At 39.0% G+C, this 23,004-nt stretch overlaps 1 protein-coding gene across 9 annotated transcripts in view; it reads left to right on the forward strand.

The window, feature by feature from the left end:
* The window catches only part of LYRM4 (LYR motif containing 4), a 91,583-nt gene extending 74,467 nt beyond the window's left edge, over nt 1-17,116 (forward strand). For all 9 annotated transcript variants that reach the window (XR_012653692.1, XR_012653699.1, XR_012653697.1 and 6 more), the window contains one exon: nt 14,667-17,116. Coding sequence is in view for 1 of the 9 variants with exons in the window: in XM_075052085.1 (XP_074908186.1) it covers nt 14,667-14,729 (63 nt within the window). In the remaining 8 variants the exon portion in view is untranslated. The remainder of the gene's footprint in view (nt 1-14,666) is intronic.
* Nucleotides 17,117-23,004: the final 5,888 nt, after the last annotated feature.

The raw sequence follows: 23,004 nt of genomic DNA on the forward strand, positions 1-23,004 counted from the left end.
TTCCTGGAAGGCAAAACCATTGGGTGACCCAGTATCATCTTCCTGCTGGTTCTGTGGCAGTCCCCAGCACCGAGCTTCACAGGATACAAGACCAAATAGACATCATAAATAAGATGGTGAAGGATGCTTTCCTTTGCCTGTGAGCCACCACACTCTGGAGTTCACCACGCAAGGTCACGCTGTATTTATTCCAAATGTCCACTTGAATACAGTAGACTTTCTGAACCAGAGTGAGGTAACTAGATGTAGGTGGGCGCTCTGAAAGACTCTGCCTTAATAATAGTAAAAGCAGTCAGGCAGGTCACCTTTTCCTACTTGAACCGGTTTCTACTGTTGGATCGGTTGCAGGTATCAAGGTGCTTTCGCAGCCTGTTCAGAAATGATGTCAGTTATTAGTCCTGCTTTCTCTGCTGCTGACCGCATGGATGTCAGTTGGTTGAGTATTTCTGGTGTAGGCTGTTATCCTCCTTCCTGGTACCTGGATATTTGTACACAAAGGAAGGAATCTTTCCATAAGGAACTTATCACTTGAAAGCTCTCCCAAGAGAAAAATATTTCTGAGGAAAATAAAAATAGAATGACTTTTTTTTTACTGGTTCTACTGTTTCACAAGGTCTAAGCAAAATGATTAGCCATCAAGCTTGAAAGTTCAAACCAAGTACAAAGCACACATTTATATGGTAGAACTCATTGCCACAGTATGCTGGGGAGGCCAGAAGGTAGATGAGTTCAAACAGGGGTCAGACATATTAATCAAGTCTGTTAAAATGGTGGTATGGTTGTAGCTACATGGCCCTGAAGTTGCCAAAAATTTGTGGTCACTGGAAGCAGAGGAGCCATTCCAGCAGAAGGATGTATACGTGTGTGTCATATTCATGCTCCCTTTCCCTGAGGAACTGCTGGTGGCTGGTGGTGGGGACAACATACTGGAAAAGATGGATCCTTGAACTGATCTGGTACCACAGTGCTTATGTTCTCTTCTCTCTTATTCCATTCTTTTCTCTTTGAAATGCCTTGGGGTTTGTGACAGTTGTCATCTACCTCCACAGATGGGATCACTTAGAAAGAAGTGATGATAAGAGGAAGGTCCTGTTTCCCCTATTCTGGGTGCTCCAGGCCAACCTGATGATCTCCATTCCAGAAAGGAGGCATTCATTTTTAATATTTAAACATTCACAGTAATGCTTGTAACTTCATAAGGGGATGGAAGAAACATTTTTCTTGTATTCTTCTGTGTCTTTAAAAGCTACTTATAATTAAAAGGGAATTTCCACATACAAAAACCAGCTTTGTTCAAGTGACCATGGTGTTTTTGCACGTGTTAAATTTGCAAAAATATTTGAGCTATTATTTTAATTTGTGGATGAAGTTTTGATTGCTTGTTTCTTAACCCAAGCATTAGCCTATCAGGCAATAGAGACTTGAAGTTGAAATTCTCCATCAGGAAGACTAGACTGCTTTAGTTTGCTCTATTAGAAATGACATGGAAAAAATATGAATATATGCAACTGGACACTTAGAGTGCACTATTGAATTTAGTTAAGAGCCCTTAAGTTAGGCAGACTCAGTTAACACTATCTTGAAATTTTTTTGTTATGATACAAGGACTTTGAGAAATTCCTGACAAAACAAATACCGCAGTGAAACTAGACCTTTTCTTAAAGACCAATACCATGAGGAGCATTGATATATAAGCCTTATAGAATACCTGAGACTGGAAGGGGGTCTCTGATCATCTCTGGTCCAACCCCCTGCTCAGAGCTGGTCAAGCTAAACCAGGTTTATCTGTAAAGTAGCATGCGGATAAACTACTGATTGTTGCAATTCTAACTTCAGTTTAAATCATTTTGCCTGTGTATAGAATATAATTCTTAAAATTCCTGAGTTTTTCTGTATGTTGAATTCTGCAAAATGTTTTCAAGTTTTCATGGTTTTAGCAATATGGAGAACTGCTGTGTTGCACAAGAAACTGGTGGGTTGCTACAGTCTTCTCATCCCTAGCTGTGAGAGCATACCAGCAATTTAATTGAAAGAAAATAGAAGTATTCATAAAATAGTCCAGAAATTTATTTTTATGGGGTAATATCTATTCCATAGTAGTGTCTGTATGGCAGGAAACAGTATCATCTGCATTGGTTGTAAGATCTTGTGTATGATTACTTTTTAGGAAATATTTTGCAACTTAATCACATCCTTTCTAGTATCCCCTTGATGGCCATGGCTCATGGGATTTTAGTCATCAAATAAGGATCATCTTTTCAAGTCTGGGATTGCAAATCTAGCATACAGAGCTAATTGGATTTGGGAACCAGAGCAGAGATTTGTTTCAGGGCTAGTATGACAGTGCAGCTACATTGTGTGGTTTTGTTTATTCGGTTGTGCATGTGTAGCATTGAGCAGGAGCAAAATATTGCATTGGTTAAGCAGTAAGTGGTTAAACACAGTACTTAGGCTTGCATATTTTTAAAGTGGAATTTTCTGGAACGTCTTTTGAAGTGCCACAATGCCATCTACTGGCTGACTTTTCTGTGGGTTGGGTTTTTTTTTTTCTCCACAAAGGGGGTTTTCTTTTGTATGCAGGCTTATATGTAAGGTTTATATTAAATTATTTTTAAATAGCAAAATAAAGCTGGCATAGAATAAGCAAAATATTTTTTGGATGCATATGTATGTTAAAGGACATAATACGTTACATATATTAAAGAATCATTTCTAATCTCCTGCCAGTTAATCTTGCTCTCCTTTTGTTAAAAGTAACTGAGATGATTAGTACTGAAAGATGATGAAGGATTCTCTGCTTTCCATTTATGTCCCTCAGAGTAGCTTTTGTGCAAGTAGCTTCACTGTCTTCTGTCTATAGTCAGTCAGTACCCCTTTTTGTTTCAATGTTATACGGATAAATGGAAAGAAAATTAAGAAATATGTAAGCTGTCAAGCCACAAAAAGTGGGAAGTGTTGTATTAGAAATTATTTCTGACGGGGTTCTTCACTGAAAAATTCCTAGATTCAATATATTCCCCTTAATTGGCTCTTTTTTTTTTCCCCCGACGTGTGTTTAAACAGTCTTTTCAAGATTCATCAACAACCTTCCGAGGACCAAAATTCTATGGGCTTTCTAACAACTGTTATGGAGAGGCATGTATTAGAAAATATTATTCTCAGTATCAGGCTGCTCATACCGTAAATGAGCAGTGAGCAGTTCTAGGAAGTTTTGATTGGTTCTTGGTTTTAATCAGTCCGCCTAATAATACTATCTATAGGAGTAATCCCCTGTCTTCCACTTGCTACCAAAAGAAATGAATGGGCAAATACAAAAATAATTTCCCGAAGAAACAGGAACTGTAGGTACAGGTAAACACTGTTATTTGCAGTTTCACTGCCTGCTCTTTCTTGAAGATATCTGGAGAGTTTCCTCATTAATTGGTGAGTTTGTTTGTCTTCATAAAACACTCCTTCAGTTTTAATTTGGTTTTCCCTGCATGTTCAGTTTTTCCTAACAGAAATTTTTCATAATCCTGCCTTTTTTCAGCGTAGTTAGGAGACAGAGAAACATTGGTAATGGTTTGTAACACTTTGGATTGTTTTTTAAATAGATTTGTAACTCGCTCAAGTACAGCTCCAGAGTCATTATTCAAAAGAAAACAGCTAGGAAAAATTTCCAGCTGTTTCTGAAATGGCCTGTAATGAAGGTAAATACAAACATGTGTGCCCTTCCTGGCCTTTCACCCTCTATCTCACTGACATTCAGAAGGTCAAGTGGATCTTGCAAGCCCAGTTTTTATCTGGTAGGAGCTGTGTCTTGCTGACAGCTGCGGAGCATTTGCACATCCACGTGCGTGCTGGTGGAAGAGCCCGAGTGCTTTTGGCCAGCTCATATGGAAAGGAAGGTGTCTGTGTGTTAAAGTTAGTGCTTGCTTGTGGCAGTGGTTTATTACACTGCAGTTCGTGTGCTGTACGCTGGGAGCAGTGAAGCTGAAATGATTGTACTTGGCACCCGTGTTGTTTTTTGTCATATAAATGATCTGTGTCAGAGAGGTTGCACTGGGGAGCGGGTCTCGTTAGCAGCTCAGGCTTCCCAGTCCTTGCTAAAGAAGCCACCCACAAGCCATATGGTAAGTCTGCAGAGGGGAAAGCCCTCTGTGGCGCTCCCACTGCTGTGCTGTTTGGTTTTGGCTGGGGTGTTTTGTTTAAGGAATGCTCTACTCCATCCTGTGCAGAGGAACAGAGGTTGCTCCCAGCCTGTATTTGAACTAAGTGCTAACCTCTCACCCCTAATGGTTATCTGTGCTAGGAAATACCAGGGCAAGCCTCCATTTAGTGTGACATTAAAGAAGGGACAATTGACAAAACTGGAAGAGCAAACAGGAGTATTTTATATCACATCTTCTGTTACAATCTTTTTTTTTTTTTTCCTTCTGCGAACTGCCCTGTGCTATTGCAAGGAAGGAAGAACTAATTAAGCCAGATGCTGAAAGTGTTTTGCCACCCACACTACTGAAAAGAACTCTTTGTACAGAATTAGCTCTTACCAGTTGTGCTAAACCCAGTAATTTATCTTTGCCAAAAAAAAAAAAAAGTGCTGCTATAGTTTATTCCAATTAAACAAGTTAATGTAAGCTGTACCCTATATCCACACAAACACAGATATCTCCTGCTCAAAAGCTGGAGGGTTTGCAAATAATTATTTTCTACCTTGTTAATTCTTAGTGTTTGTAAAAAGGGCTGAGCTGAGGAGCACTGGGAAATTAACTCATTTGTGTATGGAACTGGCTGAGCGTGAGCTCGCAGGCCAGAGAGCAGTCTGACGGCAGCACGCTGGCCTAAACTTGGGCAGGTGTGAGCACGAGGGCTTGGATTCAGCTCGGTGCGGTGCTGCAAGCGGCGTTTGCTTCGGTGCTGAGAGGCAGGGGTAGCGATTCCTGCCCGGGGGGAGAGGCTGTAGGAAGGCAGAAGTCCACCTGCCTTCACCCGGAGTAGAGTGGTTCCCTCTGTTTGCAGTTACGGCTCCACAGAGACTGCTTAATAAAGTAGATCGGAGTCACGTTTTTTGACTGGGGTGTTGGTTTGGAAACTGAGCTGAGCCAGAGAATTGATCTCAGGGTGTCCATGGTACAATGGACAGCAAGTGACAACTCACAGTCACAAACCTTGGCTGAAATTCAACAAATCCATCCTCAGTCCTAAAAGATCAATGTCCTTTCTTCTCATCTGCTCCCTGCTCAGGTTTTTGAAGAGTGGTGACAGTCCAGGCAACGCTTTTTTCCAGCTGAAATTCCAAATGCTGATGCCTTTGATTCCCAAGAGCTAAAGGGACTGTGTTTGTTCCCCTGGGGATGTGAGAGCAAGGATGTTGTGTGTTTTGTACGGCTTTCACTGGAACTCTTCGAAAAGAGGGGAAAAAAACCAGAAAAAAACTTTGAAGCTTGGGTCACTTTTAGGTGTGGGATTTGAAGATACTAAACCCAGAATGACAGCTAAGCAAGAAGAAAAAAAATCCTTGGATATCTTCCATCACAGAAAGTCAGATAAACAAGGAAATTATCTTTGTGATTCTGTCAGGAACAGATGACTGTAGCTTAGTAATCTGTTAGAATTTTGCCAAAAAAGGAAGTCTTGTTAATGCAGAAAAATAAAAACTTTCCTTTCCTTATACACTTACAGATCAGCTAGACACTGCAATAGGGACTTGGCATGTAAGTATTTACGTAGATGGGGTGCTCCTTTCTGGGTGAAGATACAGATTGAATCAAAAACATCCAATACAGAATTTACCTTCAGGAAATACAGATGTATTTTCTGAAGATAAATTCAGTTAGTTATTTCTGCTTTTTCCAATTTAATTTTGTAATTTGAATGTGCACAGAGAAAAGCTCAGCCTGTAATCACAGCTAAGGTGTGTGTAAGGTAACATTAGTGCAGAGAAAGAGACGTAATGGAACCTTAAAGTAAATTGTTCCTGATATAAAACTAAGTTTAATCCTTGGGCTTAGCCTTCTTGAAAGATAGGAAGAAAAGGAGTTTCTCTGTGTCTTATGTCTTGAAAAAATGTGTATGTTACAGGATTGACTTTTTTTTTTTCCCAAAATGCTGAAAGGCCTTGTTACTTTAAAATAGTATTAAAGCATCTGGCAGGTTTACAAAACGCAGTGTACCTGGTGCCATCCTGTAACCAGCACTAGGAATCTCGATGAGGACAGTCTGGAGTCTTGAAGCAGGCGTATCGCCACCAAATAACTTAACTGTGGCTAATATCTATTCATGTAAAAATTCAGCAGCTCACTGTGTCTTTCACCTCCCAAAATATACCTTCAGTAGCAGATAAAAATGCATTTTTTTTAAGTGTTCTTGTGGCTCAAAGGCCATTAACAAAACAGAAAATTTAAATTGCTAGGTTAAACAGTATTACAGTTTTGAGTCACCTTATGCTTGGTGTTTTGGATAAGATTCAGAATAAACAAAAACACAAATCCAAGTTTATTTAGTTAAATAATGTATTGCCTTTCCAGATGTACACAAGTATGTTCTGCTTGAAAGGAAGACTATTTGCCTTATTTGGTGCATCTTTCTCTAGTAGGTGATTGTGCCAACCTGTCTTAAGTGCTGCAGTTTTCCTATTAGTTACAGTTAATTCTTTTGTTTAAGTAGGTAATCTAAGATCTGAGCTCTGAGAGTAATTATACCTGTCAGTATTTCTGCTACGTGTATATACTTTCTGTAAAATATTGGGCAGGAACCTGCAAGGAGAAGTGTCCCCTCAGCTCCCACTGGAGAGTCCCCAAGCATAATACATGTTGTGTGCTTGTTTACCAGTTGTCTGATGGAGTTATTACCGCAGGTGTACATGCAGTCACATGCTTGGGTACTGCAGATACTGTGAAAACTTCTTGTTTATAAAAATCAAGGTGGAACTGGAGCAAATGTGCATGGGTGACTGTTGTGTCATGTAAGATACCACAGGTATGAACTTTGCATGGAAGCAAGCGCAGGCCTGGCTGGGATCAGAATAGCTGCTGGCTTCAAAGGCAGCAGGCGACCAAGGTTTTCCATGCTGCCAGACCAAACACATTTTTTAGAGCAATCTGGATTGCCTTGTGCCACTGCACTGACAGCATTTTCTTCATTGAAGAACCATTGACTTTGGCTGTTCTCACCACGCTGGGCTTGCACACTCCTGAACTACTTGTGATCTGGGTGAGCTCCGACATCTTCTCTGGCATGTTTCTTGCACATAGACCCTCAGATGCATTCTCCCAGAACTACAGCCAGCCAGTCTTGCTTTTCAGTCCTTAGTACTTTGGTACCTGCTGTCTCGAGTTGTCTTAGGTCATGAAGCTCAGCCTTTCCCAATGCACGTACTTTGATGCCTTGCATTTACTTTATATTGTTCACTTAAAAATATGGTGACAATAAAGCATGAAAGCTTTTCAAGGCTTTAGACAATCATCATTTGGACAGGTAATTCTTAGTTAAAAACACAGAAAGTCCATGTGCCATTTGCTGTCTCTGGAACTTTCTCTAAGTTCTAGTAGTTTGGGACAAAATCAGAAATTTTGCAGAAATTTTCTGGAACTAGAAGGGAGGATGAATGTAGAAGGTGATGTGCTGTATTAAAAAAAAAGGGGGAGGGCACAGGTGGATAAGTAATTTTCTGAAAGACATTAACCTACAAACATGCCATATACATCCTTGCGTAACTGTTCTGCAGCTCTTCCCAGCAGCCACGTTCTCCAGTTTACATGAGAAGCGAGGTAAAGTTGATTCTTTCAGTACATTGCATTTCTAGCATCTGACTTCAAATACAAATGTTGTAAAAGGTGTTCTTTAAATTATGACTGTTGTCGAGCGTAAAGTGGCAGCTTATTTTAGTTCTGCAGTAGTTCACAGTATGAAAGCCTATTAGTGCTACGAAATTACTTTATCACACTTCTCAGTAAGCATGTTTATTATTTTTTTATACCAGTCTGTAAGGACTAAATTTTCTTCAGTGTTTCATTCCAAAAGTGTCTCTCAATTAGTGATCCAAGAGGACACTGAAGAGTGAAATACTTTCCTTTTATAATGACAATGTAGTCTTTGTATGTATTGTGGAGTTAGGTTTATCTGTGATACGCAAACATTACAGTATTTTCCTGGACATAGTGCAGAATGTGTGTTTTGTGGCAGTGGCTGTTACTGACAAAAGTAAGGCAGGCACTCCCACTGGCTTTGATGAATTCTGCTTATGTAGTTGCTACAAAACATAGGGTCCTCTGTGAATGGTTTGGGCATTTACATACCAAATGTCTCAGCATTACTAGAGTACCTGTTATACCACACTCAGCACAATGTTATCCAGGTCTTTGTCTCTGTATTTTCAAATACTAATGTTTTGTATTCCTTTCCTTGCCACACTCAGCATCTTAACTGAGTGATTTTTCTCTTCTGCATGCTATGTTGAGAAGAGATCAGACTATATTAAGTTTCTCCCCTTGACCCGCATGGGACTGACTCTTTAGAAGATCTAATTCTTCTGTGTTTGGCTTTCCAAAGAGTTTGAGCTGCTCTGTGGTGGTAGAGGTTTTATATGTAAACGAGAGAGAATTGGGAAGATGCTGAAATATGTTAGCAGGTAACAAGTAGGAAGAGAAGCGAGGCAGGAGCCTGGAGATTGCCAGGATGCAGAAAGCATGCAAAGATCACGCCAGGTCAGTGTTATCGCTGCAGATCTGCTTCCTCCTTGGATGTGTGTTGTACCAAACCTTCACCTGGCTGTTTAAGCCCAAAATCAGTCACTGCTTGCTTTCCTGTGACCCACTGTCTGACAGCTTTTTAAGGTTACCTTTGCAGCAGCAGAGGGATGCTTCTTCCCCTTTGCAGCAGGCTGCTGCCCATGCCATCAGCTGCTGGGCCCTGCGTGCTTTTAAAATGGCATTTTCCTTGTCACACTCCTTTTCTTCTGTAGGCCGAGGCTTGCAGGAAATGAGAGAAGTGAAACGGTATGACTTTACTGAAGGACCACAGGATCTTGTCCACTTGGCTTTCCGATGTTTTTCTTTCTTTGTTGAGGACCCTTTCTTGTTATTTCAAGCAATGTCAAGTGTGTAGCTATTTGGAGCAAAGGCCGTGTCTGTCACGCCCAAGTTGTCTGTAAGGATAGTAGCATGTTTGTATAATTTAAAAACAAGGCTCCCTTAACTGAGAAATAATCAACATTTAAAAAGAAGAATCCCTCGCTATTGTAGATGATCATATATAAATACACATGAGTGTATGTGTTTACAGTATTTTATGCATTAATCATTGCTGGATTAGATATGATTCTCTGCTCTTTTCACTGAAGAGTATCTCTTCAGGGAGGACCCACAGAATAAATTAATAAGAGCATTAAATAAATATGCCATCCTGCTTCTGATAGGCTGAATAAAGGTGTACCAAGATTCAGTACATATGGTTCTAATAAAATTACATAATTTATCATTATTAAGAGAAATAACTTTCAGATAAATTCTCGCCTGGTTTACTTTACTTCACACCTTCCTACTTAGTGAAAGCCAGACAAATGGTAGCTATAAATTAATTTTTCCTGCTTTTTCAAAAGCTTCATGTAGCTGTGGCTGCAGAAGATGTTTTGCCACAAAGGAGCAAAGAAAACAGCATTTGCAAAACACAGGTGGAAGTAACATACACAATATTTCTAACTTCTCAGCTCTGTGCTTTCCTTCACTTCCTTTCCCATTCCTGTGTAGACAAATGGAATCACTGAAAATAAGGGAAATGTCTCTAAAATCTTTTTTTTTTTTCCATATTGATTCCAGCTCTGAAGAACTGGAATAACCTATGTATTTAAGGGCCCAAATGCAGTTTTTCAACATTCTTTCCTAAGCAAAAATAAATAAGGCTGCTGCTACAGCATTTAATATCAACATAAAGATTTGGCAAAGCATTGAAGTTATTGATGAGTTTTTGGTTCCGTTTGAATTTTTTAAGTTAATAAACACACCAATGTGGTACATAGTATTGCAATACAAGATAATTTTAAAAATTGCTGTCTATATTCATTTAAAAAACATTAAACTGGCTTTAGTTATTATGAAAAATATTTAGAAAGTGTGCTGTATATAGCATATCTGACTTTGGGTGTGGGGCAAAAAAGATAATGCTTCTTAAAAACAATAACTACTTCACTTAAATTTGCAATAGGATTGCAAATTGGTTGGCATCATCCAACAGGAAACATAGTAGGTAAACAAATTACACCACTGTTGCTGGCTCTTAAAAGTAATCATTATTCTTGTACATTTCTGTTCTTGTCAGCATTCACTTAATATGCATTTTATAATCATAGTGCAAGAAAACAGGAATGGACAACTTCATATGGTGTTAGAGGCCAAGATTAGCAGCAGTATATGCAATATGACTGCACTGTCATCGGGGAGTTTTCTTCCTAGTTAAGATTCAGCAGTGTGCCTGTGAGATAAACCTGTCAACTTCCCAGGTGCAACAAGACAAACCAATCTGATTTGAAATATATAGAGATATATATATATATAATGTGTGTGTGTATGGTATAGATATATTCATAAACAGGACCTTTTCCTTTTTCTCCATAATAAAGACCCATGAAAACACATATGACGTTGCCATTTCCTTTTGGACATCACCTTTCCTCAGGTCTGCTGCCTAGCTACTTACCTGAGTAATTTTGTGGCATTCACATTGAAATTTGTCAGTGAGACCTCACTCAAGCAGGGAGCTAGTAGTTTGGAGATTGTCAGGTTTGGCAGGAAGATAATGATGAGTCGTTTGGTGACAGTGAGAAGAAGTATCTTCAGCAGGGCCCAGCAGGATTTGTGAGAGCTCACAGGTTATTCACCACGCAATAACAATTCTGTAAAGTATGAGGGAGAAGGAGATGGCTGGCCACCTTTGTACTGCAGAGCCAACACAACTAAGGAGGGAAAAATGTGGTGGTTATTAAAGTGGACAGACATTTTGAATATATACAGAGCTGTCAAGACAAGATGCCATCATACTTTTCAGAGCAGAACCATGCACTCTAAAATGACCAAGGCAAATTAGAAAGAAATTTAAAACCCAGTCACCTTATTTTCAGCCCTGCAGAAATAGAGCAGTAACTTCTACCTCAACTCTGAGCTGCAAAGTAAAATCTTCATATGAATAAAACCCACAAGAGATGCCACGTGTTCAAAAGCTGAAGATGATCTTCTAGTAGTATTTTGCAAGCAGTGGCAATAGGTCTGCAGGATCTACTCCACCGGCTGTGTCGGATAGGAAGGCAGCCCCTAGGATTTAGGCTACCTCCCAGGTCACCACTGTCCCGATGCAGTTGTATCTGTTGCATGTCTGGCATGGAAGCTACGCGTAACCTGCTCACCAGCCACAGGCGTCCCTCAGAGTCAGGCACTGGCCAGTCATAGGCCATTTGAGAGGACAGAGTTCAGAGCTGGCAATTTGACTGGAATCGCTGAATTTTTAGGGTGCGAGCGTGTTCTTCTAATGTCTTCAGGACGTTTGGATTTTTTTTCAATATTTAATTCTACTATTTAATTCTTACTGCACCTCCCCATGTACATCTCTGATATTCTGTTATCTGGGGAAAACCTCGCCTACTTGCTTTTTTCCCAATAGTGGTGAAAGATTCTATGAACTGGCTTCTCCCCGTGATTGCTGCTGCTAGCCATGAGCAAGGAAAAGTACTGTTTCCATATGAACACACAAACCCAATAACCAGAGAATGGCTGGGTTACAGGATGGACCAGTGCTTACTGTTCAGTAATTTCTTTTTCCCCATTTGTTGTGATAAATCCTATTCTGAAACCCTAAGTCTTTTTCTGGATTCAGACGGAAGGCAAGATTAAGTTTTTGAAGTTCACAAGAAAAAGCTGACCCTATAGACTTGTACTAAATCTTTGAACAAGGACAAATTGTCAGGTTTTGAGGGTTGGACTTGTCAGACATTTTTAAAGTACGTAATTTTGCAGGCAGAATTTAAACATCGAATAATTCAGTAAGATCTGAAAAGCAGCCTTTTTATTTCTATTTATTGTCTTCTCCTGATGACGAAGTGGTTCTTTATTGTGCATTCTTTCCTGCAGAATTTAATTGCAATGTGTTACCTCACAGAAGTAAATAAAATCTGGGTAACAAAGTTGCTGAGAAAATGGTAGAGGCTTTTTCCACAAAAGCTTCCTGTGATTAATGAAAATACCCTGACACTGACCTATGTACTGGCTTCCAGCCGCCTACCAGAAGAGTAAATGGCATGCAGTGTACAAGCTACAAAGACAGATGATGGAAAAAAAGAACACAACAGATAGCCACTTACGTCTTTAATTTGGGAGAGTGATCGACAGCAATGCTTGCTGCTTAAGTGCTTTCTTTAGACTTAACATAGGTGAGGATACTGTAAGAAGGCCGTTCTGATTCAGAGGGTTAATGAGCGTCAGTATGTAAATACCGGTGCAGTCCTTCTGCTGAGGCAGTGGATGTTTATAGATGTGAATTTTTCAGCAGCTATAAACGGAAGGTCTATTTGTTTTGTCTAAAGTGCATGGGAAAGGCTTGCTCATAATGTTAGAAATTCAAGGCTAATAGTTAAAAAAAATCCTTAAGTTTCAAAGTTCAGCTTAAAATGTCACGGCATAGCTTCTGGAAGGGAGGCACCAGAGCAGACAAGCTGCAGCAGCCCAGCAAAGGCAGACAGCGCAGCACTGGTGGCTGTGCGCTCGCTGAAATGCGTGCACGCCTGTGGTTTACTAAGGAAGCAGCTCAACACACACATCTATGATTTTACTGCGTTCGAGTCAAGAGGTACAGCAGTAGATAATAACCACCTTTTGGCACAGAGACAGCAAACAACAGCTCGTACCTTTCTCCTACAAAGCCATCAGCCCTGGCTGAGTATGATTGACTGAGAAGTCACGTACTCAGCCTCATCTATCTCCCCAGTTGGTGGAGAAAAAAAAATGCAATTCAGGTTTCAGCATTTTTGTAATCCCTCTGAGCCTCCCATTAAATTTGCTCTACTGTGTGGGAAAGGATTAAAGATTCTTTGGGCTCCAAAACACAGTATACAAAAATTAAGTACTACAGCATGGTTTGTGGTAAGGCAGCAACTAAAGTGTATAGCTTGCCACATAACCCAGAGCAGCGAGTTCTCTTTGATAAGTAACACTTGTTGACAGCTTAAAATTGCTGTTGGTAACACATGCCACAGTTGTGTATGGCCTTTGTTTTAAATATTCTGTATGCAACATGCTTCATAAGTAATTTCAAAAATAATCAGAGTTGTTCATATGCTGTTACTTAGTTCAGAGTGCCAAAAGAGGGAAGTATTTGTTGGTAAGGAGAACTTCTGTTCCTTCAAGAATGGCTCATAAATGCTCTCTTGTAATAAATATTTCAAGATTAAAATCAATGTGTTAAACTTTCAGACAAGGCTGTTTATCAAGATGAAATAGTCCATTTCCTAAAAGGCAATATTATTTACATTTTATGTGAGTGTGGGCATAGACGAGAAATTTTTATATAAGAGCTGCCAGGATTTTTTCCCCTCAAAAATGGTAAATGAAAAATGCCAAAAAATTTCTTTCCCTAATTTTTTACTACTTTGAGAGCCTGACTTGCTGTTGGGCTTTGTTTGTGCGGTATTAAATTCTACTAAATATATCGTGCTTAGTGTAATTAAGCATCTAGCCTTTTTTGTCCTAATTCCATAATTAAATATATGAACTTTTTTTGCGTGTGAAAAGGACACAGAGCTACTGTGTACCCAGGCCTTGGGGAGAAAGCAGGGGCAAGGAAGGGCATAACAGATATTAAAAATTGGACTCCCAGACTCATACTTTCAAAATAAATGTTACCTTTTCCTGCTTACATTACCCTACTTGCATGAAACTTCTTCCTTCCACATCTCAACTGTTAAGCGAAGAGCTGTGTGTGACTACTGCCAACGGCGCATCTGACTATGATTTACCAATGTTACAATGCAGACTAGAAAGTACTAAAGAACAAGAGGAATCAAAGCATCAGTGTTGCATTTTTGTCAGTTTTCATTTCCTCATGGCACTAGAAAGCACAAATATATGAGGTGTGAATACCATGTCATGAACAAGAGGTCAGTTCCAGCGTGTGTAAAATGTTACTGCTGAACTAACTGTATAACTATTTTCACCATTTGTAAGCCAAATTAAATTAGGGTTCCAAAGGAACTGGAAAACAATACAACACCATGCAATTTATATCTAAGCTCTCCACCCAAAAAGCATAGTAAGAAATACCTGCTGACTATATCCGCCTTTTTATTTTTCATTATTTTCATCTTTTCATTTTTCTAAACATACAGCCTGTTTGCTTTTCCTCTGTAGTAACTTCTAATGTTAACTTTTAATATGAGCCTTTGAACAGTATTCCCCAACGTCATTATTTCAAGATTTTATACATGCAGTTATTTTATGTACCAGTTATTTTTCTTAAGGTCTAGGCTGATAATAGTATTATTTACAAAAAAATGCTTATAGAAAGAAAAATGTCATTATGAAAAAGTTTAATACGTGGGCTACTCAGTTCTTGGGGGGGGCGGGGAGGGTTAATCTCTCTTGTGAAGCTGAAATTATAACCTGTTTACTTTCCAGTTTCAGCTTTCTGATATTTTGGTTTGATTTCAGGTTACCATTGGCCAACTGTATTCCACGCAGAAATTGGTTATTGAGAGTCCAGGAAACACATAGCTATGAGAAGTCTCTGATCCTGAAGCAACACTGGACCATCTTCAGCATCCTACAGTGCCACATACAGATGCGTAAACTCACTGCACATGTCTGAGCTTTTCTGTTCAGCAGAAGAAATGCCTGAGAGACTCAGTTTTTGCAACCAAAGTACTACTTTTTAATGGTTCACATGTTCTAAAATATATTGCTGTGATTTAGAATGATATGTAAGGTAGTCTTGAAATCTGTTTGCTTGTATGTCCCATGTGATTGAATAGTTCCTGCCCTACTTTGACAATAAAACTTCATTAAACTACCTGTAACCAGATACATTATTCTGCTGCTGATCTTGTCTGCGCATGAAAGATGCGTTAGATTTAAAACCCCTCACCCAGTTACTAAGACTAAGTTCTTATTGATCCTGTTTCATTTTATAGTGTACAGCATCCAAATTAAATGACTAAATACGTAGTTCATCTTAAGTATTAAAACCAGAGATGGACAGAGATTTTATCTCCTGGACCTTGATACTTATAAGTATCACAAACTGCATTGTGTGGTTTCTTTAAAGAGCATCCCTTGACATTTCAGGAGGTGACATAAAAATTTCACTAGTTCTTTCTTTAGTTTCCAAGAGTTAATAACCAGTCTTATCCCACTTTTAACAATTAACAGAATCAGAACAGCAGAATGTAAGACTTGCATCACAGAGGCTTGGGAGCTTTAAAATATATTTTCACCCCCGAGTCCTTTTCTAAATTTGTTGAGGTGCAGCTGTTAGCAGAAAGCACCACATCACTTTATACAAGGTTTCCCTTTTTCACAAAGCTCCTGAATTTTGCAAAAGAAAAAGAACCTAACTATGACAATAACTCAAGTGCTGTAAGTCATGAACTGGCAGCAAGCTTTGCATAGCAAAAGCAGAACACTCAGTATAGCATTTTATTGGTTATTATTAAATCTGTAGAACAATCAACACTTTTAAGACAATATGTTAAAAAAAAAAAGGCAAGCAAACATTGCTGTGCTTGAATTTGTTTTCTATTAGGAATTTGCAGAAAAAAATGAGTGCAAAGCTTTTTTAATAGCATACAGAAAAAAGTTTCCTTCTTTTTTTCAGAGTGAGTATTGCTGTGGGGTTTTTTAAGAAGAGGAACAGAAACTCAAAACTAGTTCGATGGCGCTGTGACCTTTAAAAACCTCCCCTTATTTTTCTTGCTTCCCAAAATTCACCTTTGTTTAGAACTGCCATTGTTTTGCATTGTTCATGCTGTGCGATAGCATTATTAAAGCAGAGGATAGACAAAGTGTCTAATGAAGAACAAATTCCCATTCCTCACTACCATTTAAAGTGAATTTTATAATTTTGTCCAATTAGATTGAAATGTTTAGCAATGCATTCCATTAACAATATAGTGTACAGAATAAGATACTGTGACTACCTTAGACTACAAATACAGCCTCATTCTCACTTTCAAATAAAAGGCAAATACAGTAATAATTCTCCTCTTACTAGGTGTATAAGTATTGCAATGTAAATTGCTTTTAGTGACCCTTTTATTAAAATGGAATTGAATTATTCTAATAGGTACAAGATGTTAGATTCTGTATTTTAAATCTTCACATTCACAACTGTATAGTTAAGTGCGCTAAAGTTAATGGCAAAAGTGTATGGGAAGAAAGCTTTGATTACTATTTAAGCTTCCAGTGAACTCAAAGAAATGTAATAACATCTTATACTTTTAGAGGACACAGGCTTGGAAGGGCTGCCAGTTTTATACTCTGAGGAACTTGGTCCCTGAAATGGTACATGCAAAATCCTTGTTTAAAACAGCTTAATTACTGGAACAAGCACTGCATACCTTCTCAAGATCTGAGAAGGTATGCTAGGAAACAAAATAAACATTCTTATAAACAGTGTAGCCCTAATTTATAAAGAACAACAACTCCATCAGTAACATTTTTACTATTTAAATCTAAGTTCACAAAAAAATATGTTTTCAAATAGAGGCCCTTTCAATACATAATCATTTCTTCCAAAATACCAGTACCTTTCCAGTGAAGTTCTTTATCGTTGCTTCCAACAAGAATACAGCTGGAGAGGGTACATGCTGTCATATAGGCACACAGTCACGGGAATGTGGAATTTCTTATTAAATCCCTCAAAAGTATGAAGGATATTACTTCTCTACTAATGCCTGAAAATTCTGTTGTTAAGTTTCGGTGGTAGATACAACACTTCTGCACTCCTAATTCACGGAATCAGCTCCTACTTTCTGTCTTAAGGTTACCACTCAGATTATCTCTCCCTTAGCTATTTACACCTGCAAATAAGCAGTAGTAACCTTCAGGATACATTCTACAGAGAGGACCCATCAGGAAAATTAAAAAAAAAATAAAAAAAAAAATTTAAAAAAAAAAAAAAATCAGGCTCTGTATTGCCTCTCTCCCCAATCCGTAGTGCAGAGGTTAAGACAGGTCACTTTCTCAGTCAAGGAAAAATTAGTTCTTACTCCAAATTAACAATCAGCTTACCATACAGTATTTATACATTACTTACTAGAAGTAACGAAGAAAACTTCTGCCGCTAAGGACCAAAAGCCTATGTAATACTATCTAACTTGTTAACAAAAGTGCAAAGGTAGCAAAGGTATTAGCATTTACTACTCAAACCAAACACAGTCACTGCATTTTAGATGTCTGTTCCCTCCTGTTTCGGACAGATCTGTATGTTTCCTTTCCTTACCAACACACATGTAAGTGCACGCTCCACTAGTGGTAGTTATGTGCATATCAGTTGTACGTGATTGGAAGATATCTAGAAATCCTATTTTTTCCTTGCCTAATGTCCATTTTAAGTAATGTTGTCATAATATACCGAGTTCTGTATAAAAACATAGCTTACCAAATGCTTTATCATTGAAATCCTACAAACTACGGAAGGCAAATACTTAGAAACCACATCTGGCTTAGGAAGTCCAGCGAAGAAATAATAGTTGTAGGCTGCGATTACTTTAGCATTATGTTCATATCCACTTGCCCTGTTCTTACTCTTGGCTAGCCATACGTTCAGCGTCGCTGATGGAGGCAGCGAACTGGAGAGCTGGCACTGTGGTCCAGCCTCGGAGTTGCTGTGCTCTTACAGCTGCACCTTCTGTGCTTCACCAGTTCCGTTTACGTTGCAATACTCATTAAATCTCTCTCTTGGCACGCTGTCAGGAGCTTTGTTGGATTTTTCAAAGCAGTGTAAACAACAGGAATAGTTAAAACACAAAGGAATGATCCCATGACTTATGTACAATGTCCACTATTATAAAAAGTATATCCTTTTTTCTTAGAATAGAAGGGAGCTCAATAAATATCTTTACTAAAGCTGCAATGTCTTAGCAAAACAAGTTTGCTTTTGTATTATATTAAAAATGTTTGTCTGTTCCTGATCTCAACATTTTTGCAAAGTATTAACCTCATCAGTATGCACCAAAATTTAAGTGTTTACATATACCGAAGTTTGTCATGACTTTTACAGTATAAACTTGGAAACAGCGCTCTGAAAGAAAAAAAAAAGAACAATTTGTTTAATATTAGTAACTTTAAAGGACAGGCATTTCTGTTGTGTGTTACAACTTCTCAGGAGATTTTACTGCAATTAAAAGCTCAGTTTCAAAATGCCGAGATATATCAGAGGTACAGCTGTCCTGGAGGAAAGCAACCCAAGAGAGTAGCATGTGAACACTTAGCATACAATGTTGAAATAGGCCAGGAAGGATTTTAACTTACTACTTGTATTTCTAGAAAGGTACTTCTATATAAAACTTCACCAAGTTTCCAGGCATTAAAAGCATTTCTTCCACCCTCTAAAGTCAGCAGGTAGAAGAATAATTTTATGGAGAAGCACCAGCCCCTCAACTTGGTTCCTCTAATGCAATATAAATGCATCTCTCTAGATACCCAGCACGGACCATACGTACACGTAAACAGAGCCATGAAAGAGCTGTGCACTGACTGTTTTCCTGAGTTTTCCATAATGATCTACAGTGAAATCCTGGCATTATTCAAGTCAGGAGTATACTGATCGCTTTGTTCCACGGTTCTTAACACAGGCATAATTATTTCATACTCTTAGAAATGTTTTGCTTGATGACCATAAAAAAAAGAAGGAAGGTGTATAGCTCTTTGAGAGTTTACATTCTCGCTTTTTCTTTTTTCAGTATTTTAGAATATAAGAATAGTGCATGAGCCCTTAATGTGGAAGCAGGAAAAAAGAGAAAGAAGCCAATAATTCTTCCAACACTGTGTATTTTCTACAACTGTAAGAGGAAAAAATTCAGAACTCTCAAACCTGTTTCACAAACATATGCACCTTCAAAGGATTCTGCAGCTTACACAGGAAATTAAGTATCATCAATGTGTTTCAAGAGATGCTTCTTTCTAAACTACTTACCTTTTTTACTGTTAAGCCCAGTAACTACTGAAGCTTTACAAGAGGGGGAAGTGATGGTAAGTAGTGCATTCAAATGACTACTCTTCTGTGTTCAGAGTAAGAGAACTATGGAGACCTGTGAAGAATGTACAGGCTTTCTATTGAAAAAGTGCACCCCATAAATATTTATACTAGTCTTTGGCAATATGCTAATCCAAGGCAAGTAATTTTCCCTCTCTCAAAAAGAATCTTGAAAAACAATTAAGGTGATTTAATTACTGCCACACATAGACAGCAGATTTTGAACTCTTGACAGATGAACATTCATCACAGTGCCATGTTATCCTAACCCCATAACACAAGACTCTGAACAGAATGGACAATTAAACCTAGATCATTTCCCCTACCATCCTGCAGTACTCTGGGCTGGATCCAAATCCCAGGGAAGCCAATGGGAGCAGAAGCCAGGCTTTTCAAGTACTGACTGAAAGCCCCAGCTTCAAATAAAACAGAAGTAGTTTGCATGCAAGTTTGCAGTTCTTCATGACACCAAAGTAAATTTAGCTTCACAGTCCTTTTCTGAATCATTTAAATCTGAATTTAAATGTAAGTGTAAGCAACAAAAAAATTGCTTAAGGAAGATTTAACTTTGATGTCCTTCCAGTTACCCACTATAGAGTTTCAACTATATTAAGCTTTTTTGGTTTATATACACCTACAAACCCATTTGGCAGCTATTTCTCCCTTAATCCATGGGGAAAAAAACCAGAAATCTGCATAAAATGAAAATCTTTGGAGTTTTTTCCGAGAGTGCCAACAAATATTTATCATTTCTTACTTCTTAAGTTACGGGAGGGAGGGTGTTTATGAGCACATCACCCGAAAGTTATGTTCTGAGTCTTTATAAAATACTACATTAACAGCCATGCAACCAAACAAGAAGAGTGCTTCACTTAATGTTTTACTCTGTTGGGCCTTTTGATTTTATAGAATTAGAACGACTTCATTTTGAATATAATTCTTTGAGAATAAAGTTGCAATTATGCCATGTATCTCAACCCATGACCACGAGCAGCAGCCCTGTGCTTTGCTGATGCGGGCTTGCTAGCATTCGGTACGCACGTGGTCCAGTTCTGATTTTTACACTGCTGCCCAGTGTAATCTTTGGTAAGGCCTTGCATTTCCATAGCCCCCAGTAACCTCATCTATGAAAATACAGAGAACTGAGTGTAGGCAGTCTTTGAAACCTGCTTTGGAAGCCTATGCTTCTATAAAATCTTAAAAGTACAAAATGTACTGTTCTATTAAAAAATGATTATGTTTGATTCTCGTTTGAGAGAGGTTTCTTCTTTTCTTTCACAAAAAGTAATTCTTAATAATAAATGAAAGCACTTTACCTGTTATTAAAGCACAAAAATGTGCTTTAATTAACACAATTTGCAGGATCTTAGACTGGCACCAATTTTCTGAAGCACTCAAAAGCATTTTACTGTTTAGTCTCAGCAAATACTTTCTTGCATTTTGAATTTCAGATCACACGTCTGAAGAGAACACCCAAGTGTCACATTTTCTGGATGTTGATGTTTTACACCCATTGCCCATTGTTTACAGCGTACCAGAGAACGTTTCTAGCCCTCTTCCAAGAAGCACAGCTAGCTGGGATTCTTCAAGGTACCAGCTCCGCACCTCTGCCCAGACACAGCCATCAGAAAATGGCTACTCCTTTAAATTCTGTTTAAGGAGAGATCCCTCCCCTCCCTTCTTCAGGCGAAGTCTCCTTCTTCTCTGAAGCAATTAAAACACAGACTAAGGAATGGGCTCCCGAAGCCCCAAATATTACATTGTACTTAAATGAAGAATCAATCTTAATGATGTTAGCATCACATATCAGCTTAAGAGCAGGCTATTTCACTGACACAACTATCTGAAGAAAAACTAATGCATACCAGATTATTCCATGTAATATCCTGTAATCCATGATAGTTTTCAAACAAACTTGTGTAAGGAAGTAGTAGAGGTCACTATTCTCCCTTAAAACCTTTCATGCTTTTGGCAAGAGTTTACGTGTAACTTGGAAAACAACAGTAAGACCTTCTGTTTGCATGGATAGAGCATTTACTCTGTGCGTTTTCAAAGCAACTGGTACTAGCCTGACAGCAAGATGGTTTCTGAAGGAATTAAGCACCTCTTCATATTTGGCTGTATTCTCACACCAAGGTTTATGTATGGGTTTTTTTGGGGGGAGGGAGGGCAGGCTGTGTTTCAGAAGCAGCGTGCCTGTTAGCAAAACTGCAGGAACTTTAGTCTGAAGCTCCCTCTGCTTCACATCTTTTCCCCAATAAGCCCCCTGGTTCTAGCTCCAATTCCATACCACCTATTCCAAGAGGCAGATTATCTGAAGATTTATTTTCAAGTATGGGGAATTTTATAAAGAAGCAAATTTTTCTATGGTGCTCACAATGGGCTTTAAGACGTTTTACATCTTCAGAGGAAATGAAGACCTGAGAAAACTCACAGTTTGTTCTGTTTTAAAAAGGAAAATAATCTTCCAAGGACTTGCTGAAGAACACACATCCACGTCAGAACATTTCTGCATTCTGACAATGTCTTACCTACTTATTTTTTCATCCAAAAAATTAACCCAAATTCTGAGATACTGTATCAGAAGAAAACAAGTCAAAACTGCAGAAGAGCCAGAACAAAGCTCGACCGAAACCTGCCTATTTTCCACCCGTGCTAGTAGAGCTTCCTCACATCACAGCTCTGCACAAGATGCCTCTTACGAGAGCACATGGGGCCGTCACGGACTTACAGGGTGATTTGCCTTGTGGCTCTGGCAGGACGACAGTCCTTTTCAGCTACAGCCTGAAATGCTGCTTATGGACGGGCCTGGTGCTAGCGAGGCACGCTGACAGCTTGATCCCCTCTGCGCCGCACACGTTAGGGTAGGGGCACAACCAGGTTGCAAAAGTAACCAGTACCCTGTTAGGTTTTGCTATACAGAAAAAAGATTTGTAATGGTGAGCTTTTAAACTTTTTTAAAGCTTTCTTTATTCTTACAAACCCATTTTCATTGGTACTTTTTGCTTAATTTCAGAACTTGGGACACCAGTAGTAGTCAACCTCTAGGCTTGCAATGCAAGAGTGAGGACTATAGAAATCATTTCGAGTGTCCAGCGCTATGAAGTCCAACTGTGTGCACAACACACCCCTTTCCCAGCAACATACAAATACTGAAAAATATGTAGCAAAATAAGCCAAATAAATTATAAATACTTGAGAAATGTGGTGCAAAATGTAACATAAGGAGAGCTGAGGCATAAGGCACTTGTTTTCATGCACGACCGAGGACACCCTCTCTATATCGCATTGCCTCTCCTCAGTGAGAAGGTCATCCAAATCAGTCACCGCTCCCCAAATCTGAAAGTACAGAACCGTGTGTGAGACGGACACCATCTTCTACTTCACAGTGCATTACTCAAAGGTGTTACCAAAGTTCTCCTGATAAACCCAGCATCAGCAAATATTTTAACTCCTCCTTTGTCCCGGTTTTAGACTCGTCAATTGTGTGAAAAGAAGTCACCAGTCTATTTTAAGCGAAAACATTTTTGCAGAAGTCCCTGTTGGCCGCTATTAGCCAGACGGGATCTACACAACAAGCCTGGGGAAGGCAGGGAGCGGTATCAAAGTGTGCTGAATGACAAAAACCAGAGCAGCCCAGTCCAGCCCCAAAGCAGACTGCCTGTTGTTCAGAGCCGCCACAGGCACGGCGGAGGTGGGACGGGCACGCGAGCCTGTCATGAGCTTGACAGGTGCTCACACCAGTGAATCGTATTGTTACGGAGTCCATTGAACTAAAAAAATAATAAAAGACAA

This window comes from Buteo buteo, chromosome 20 (genome assembly GCF_964188355.1).
Source record: "Buteo buteo chromosome 20, bButBut1.hap1.1, whole genome shotgun sequence".
NCBI lineage: Eukaryota > Metazoa > Chordata > Aves > Accipitriformes > Accipitridae > Buteo > Buteo buteo.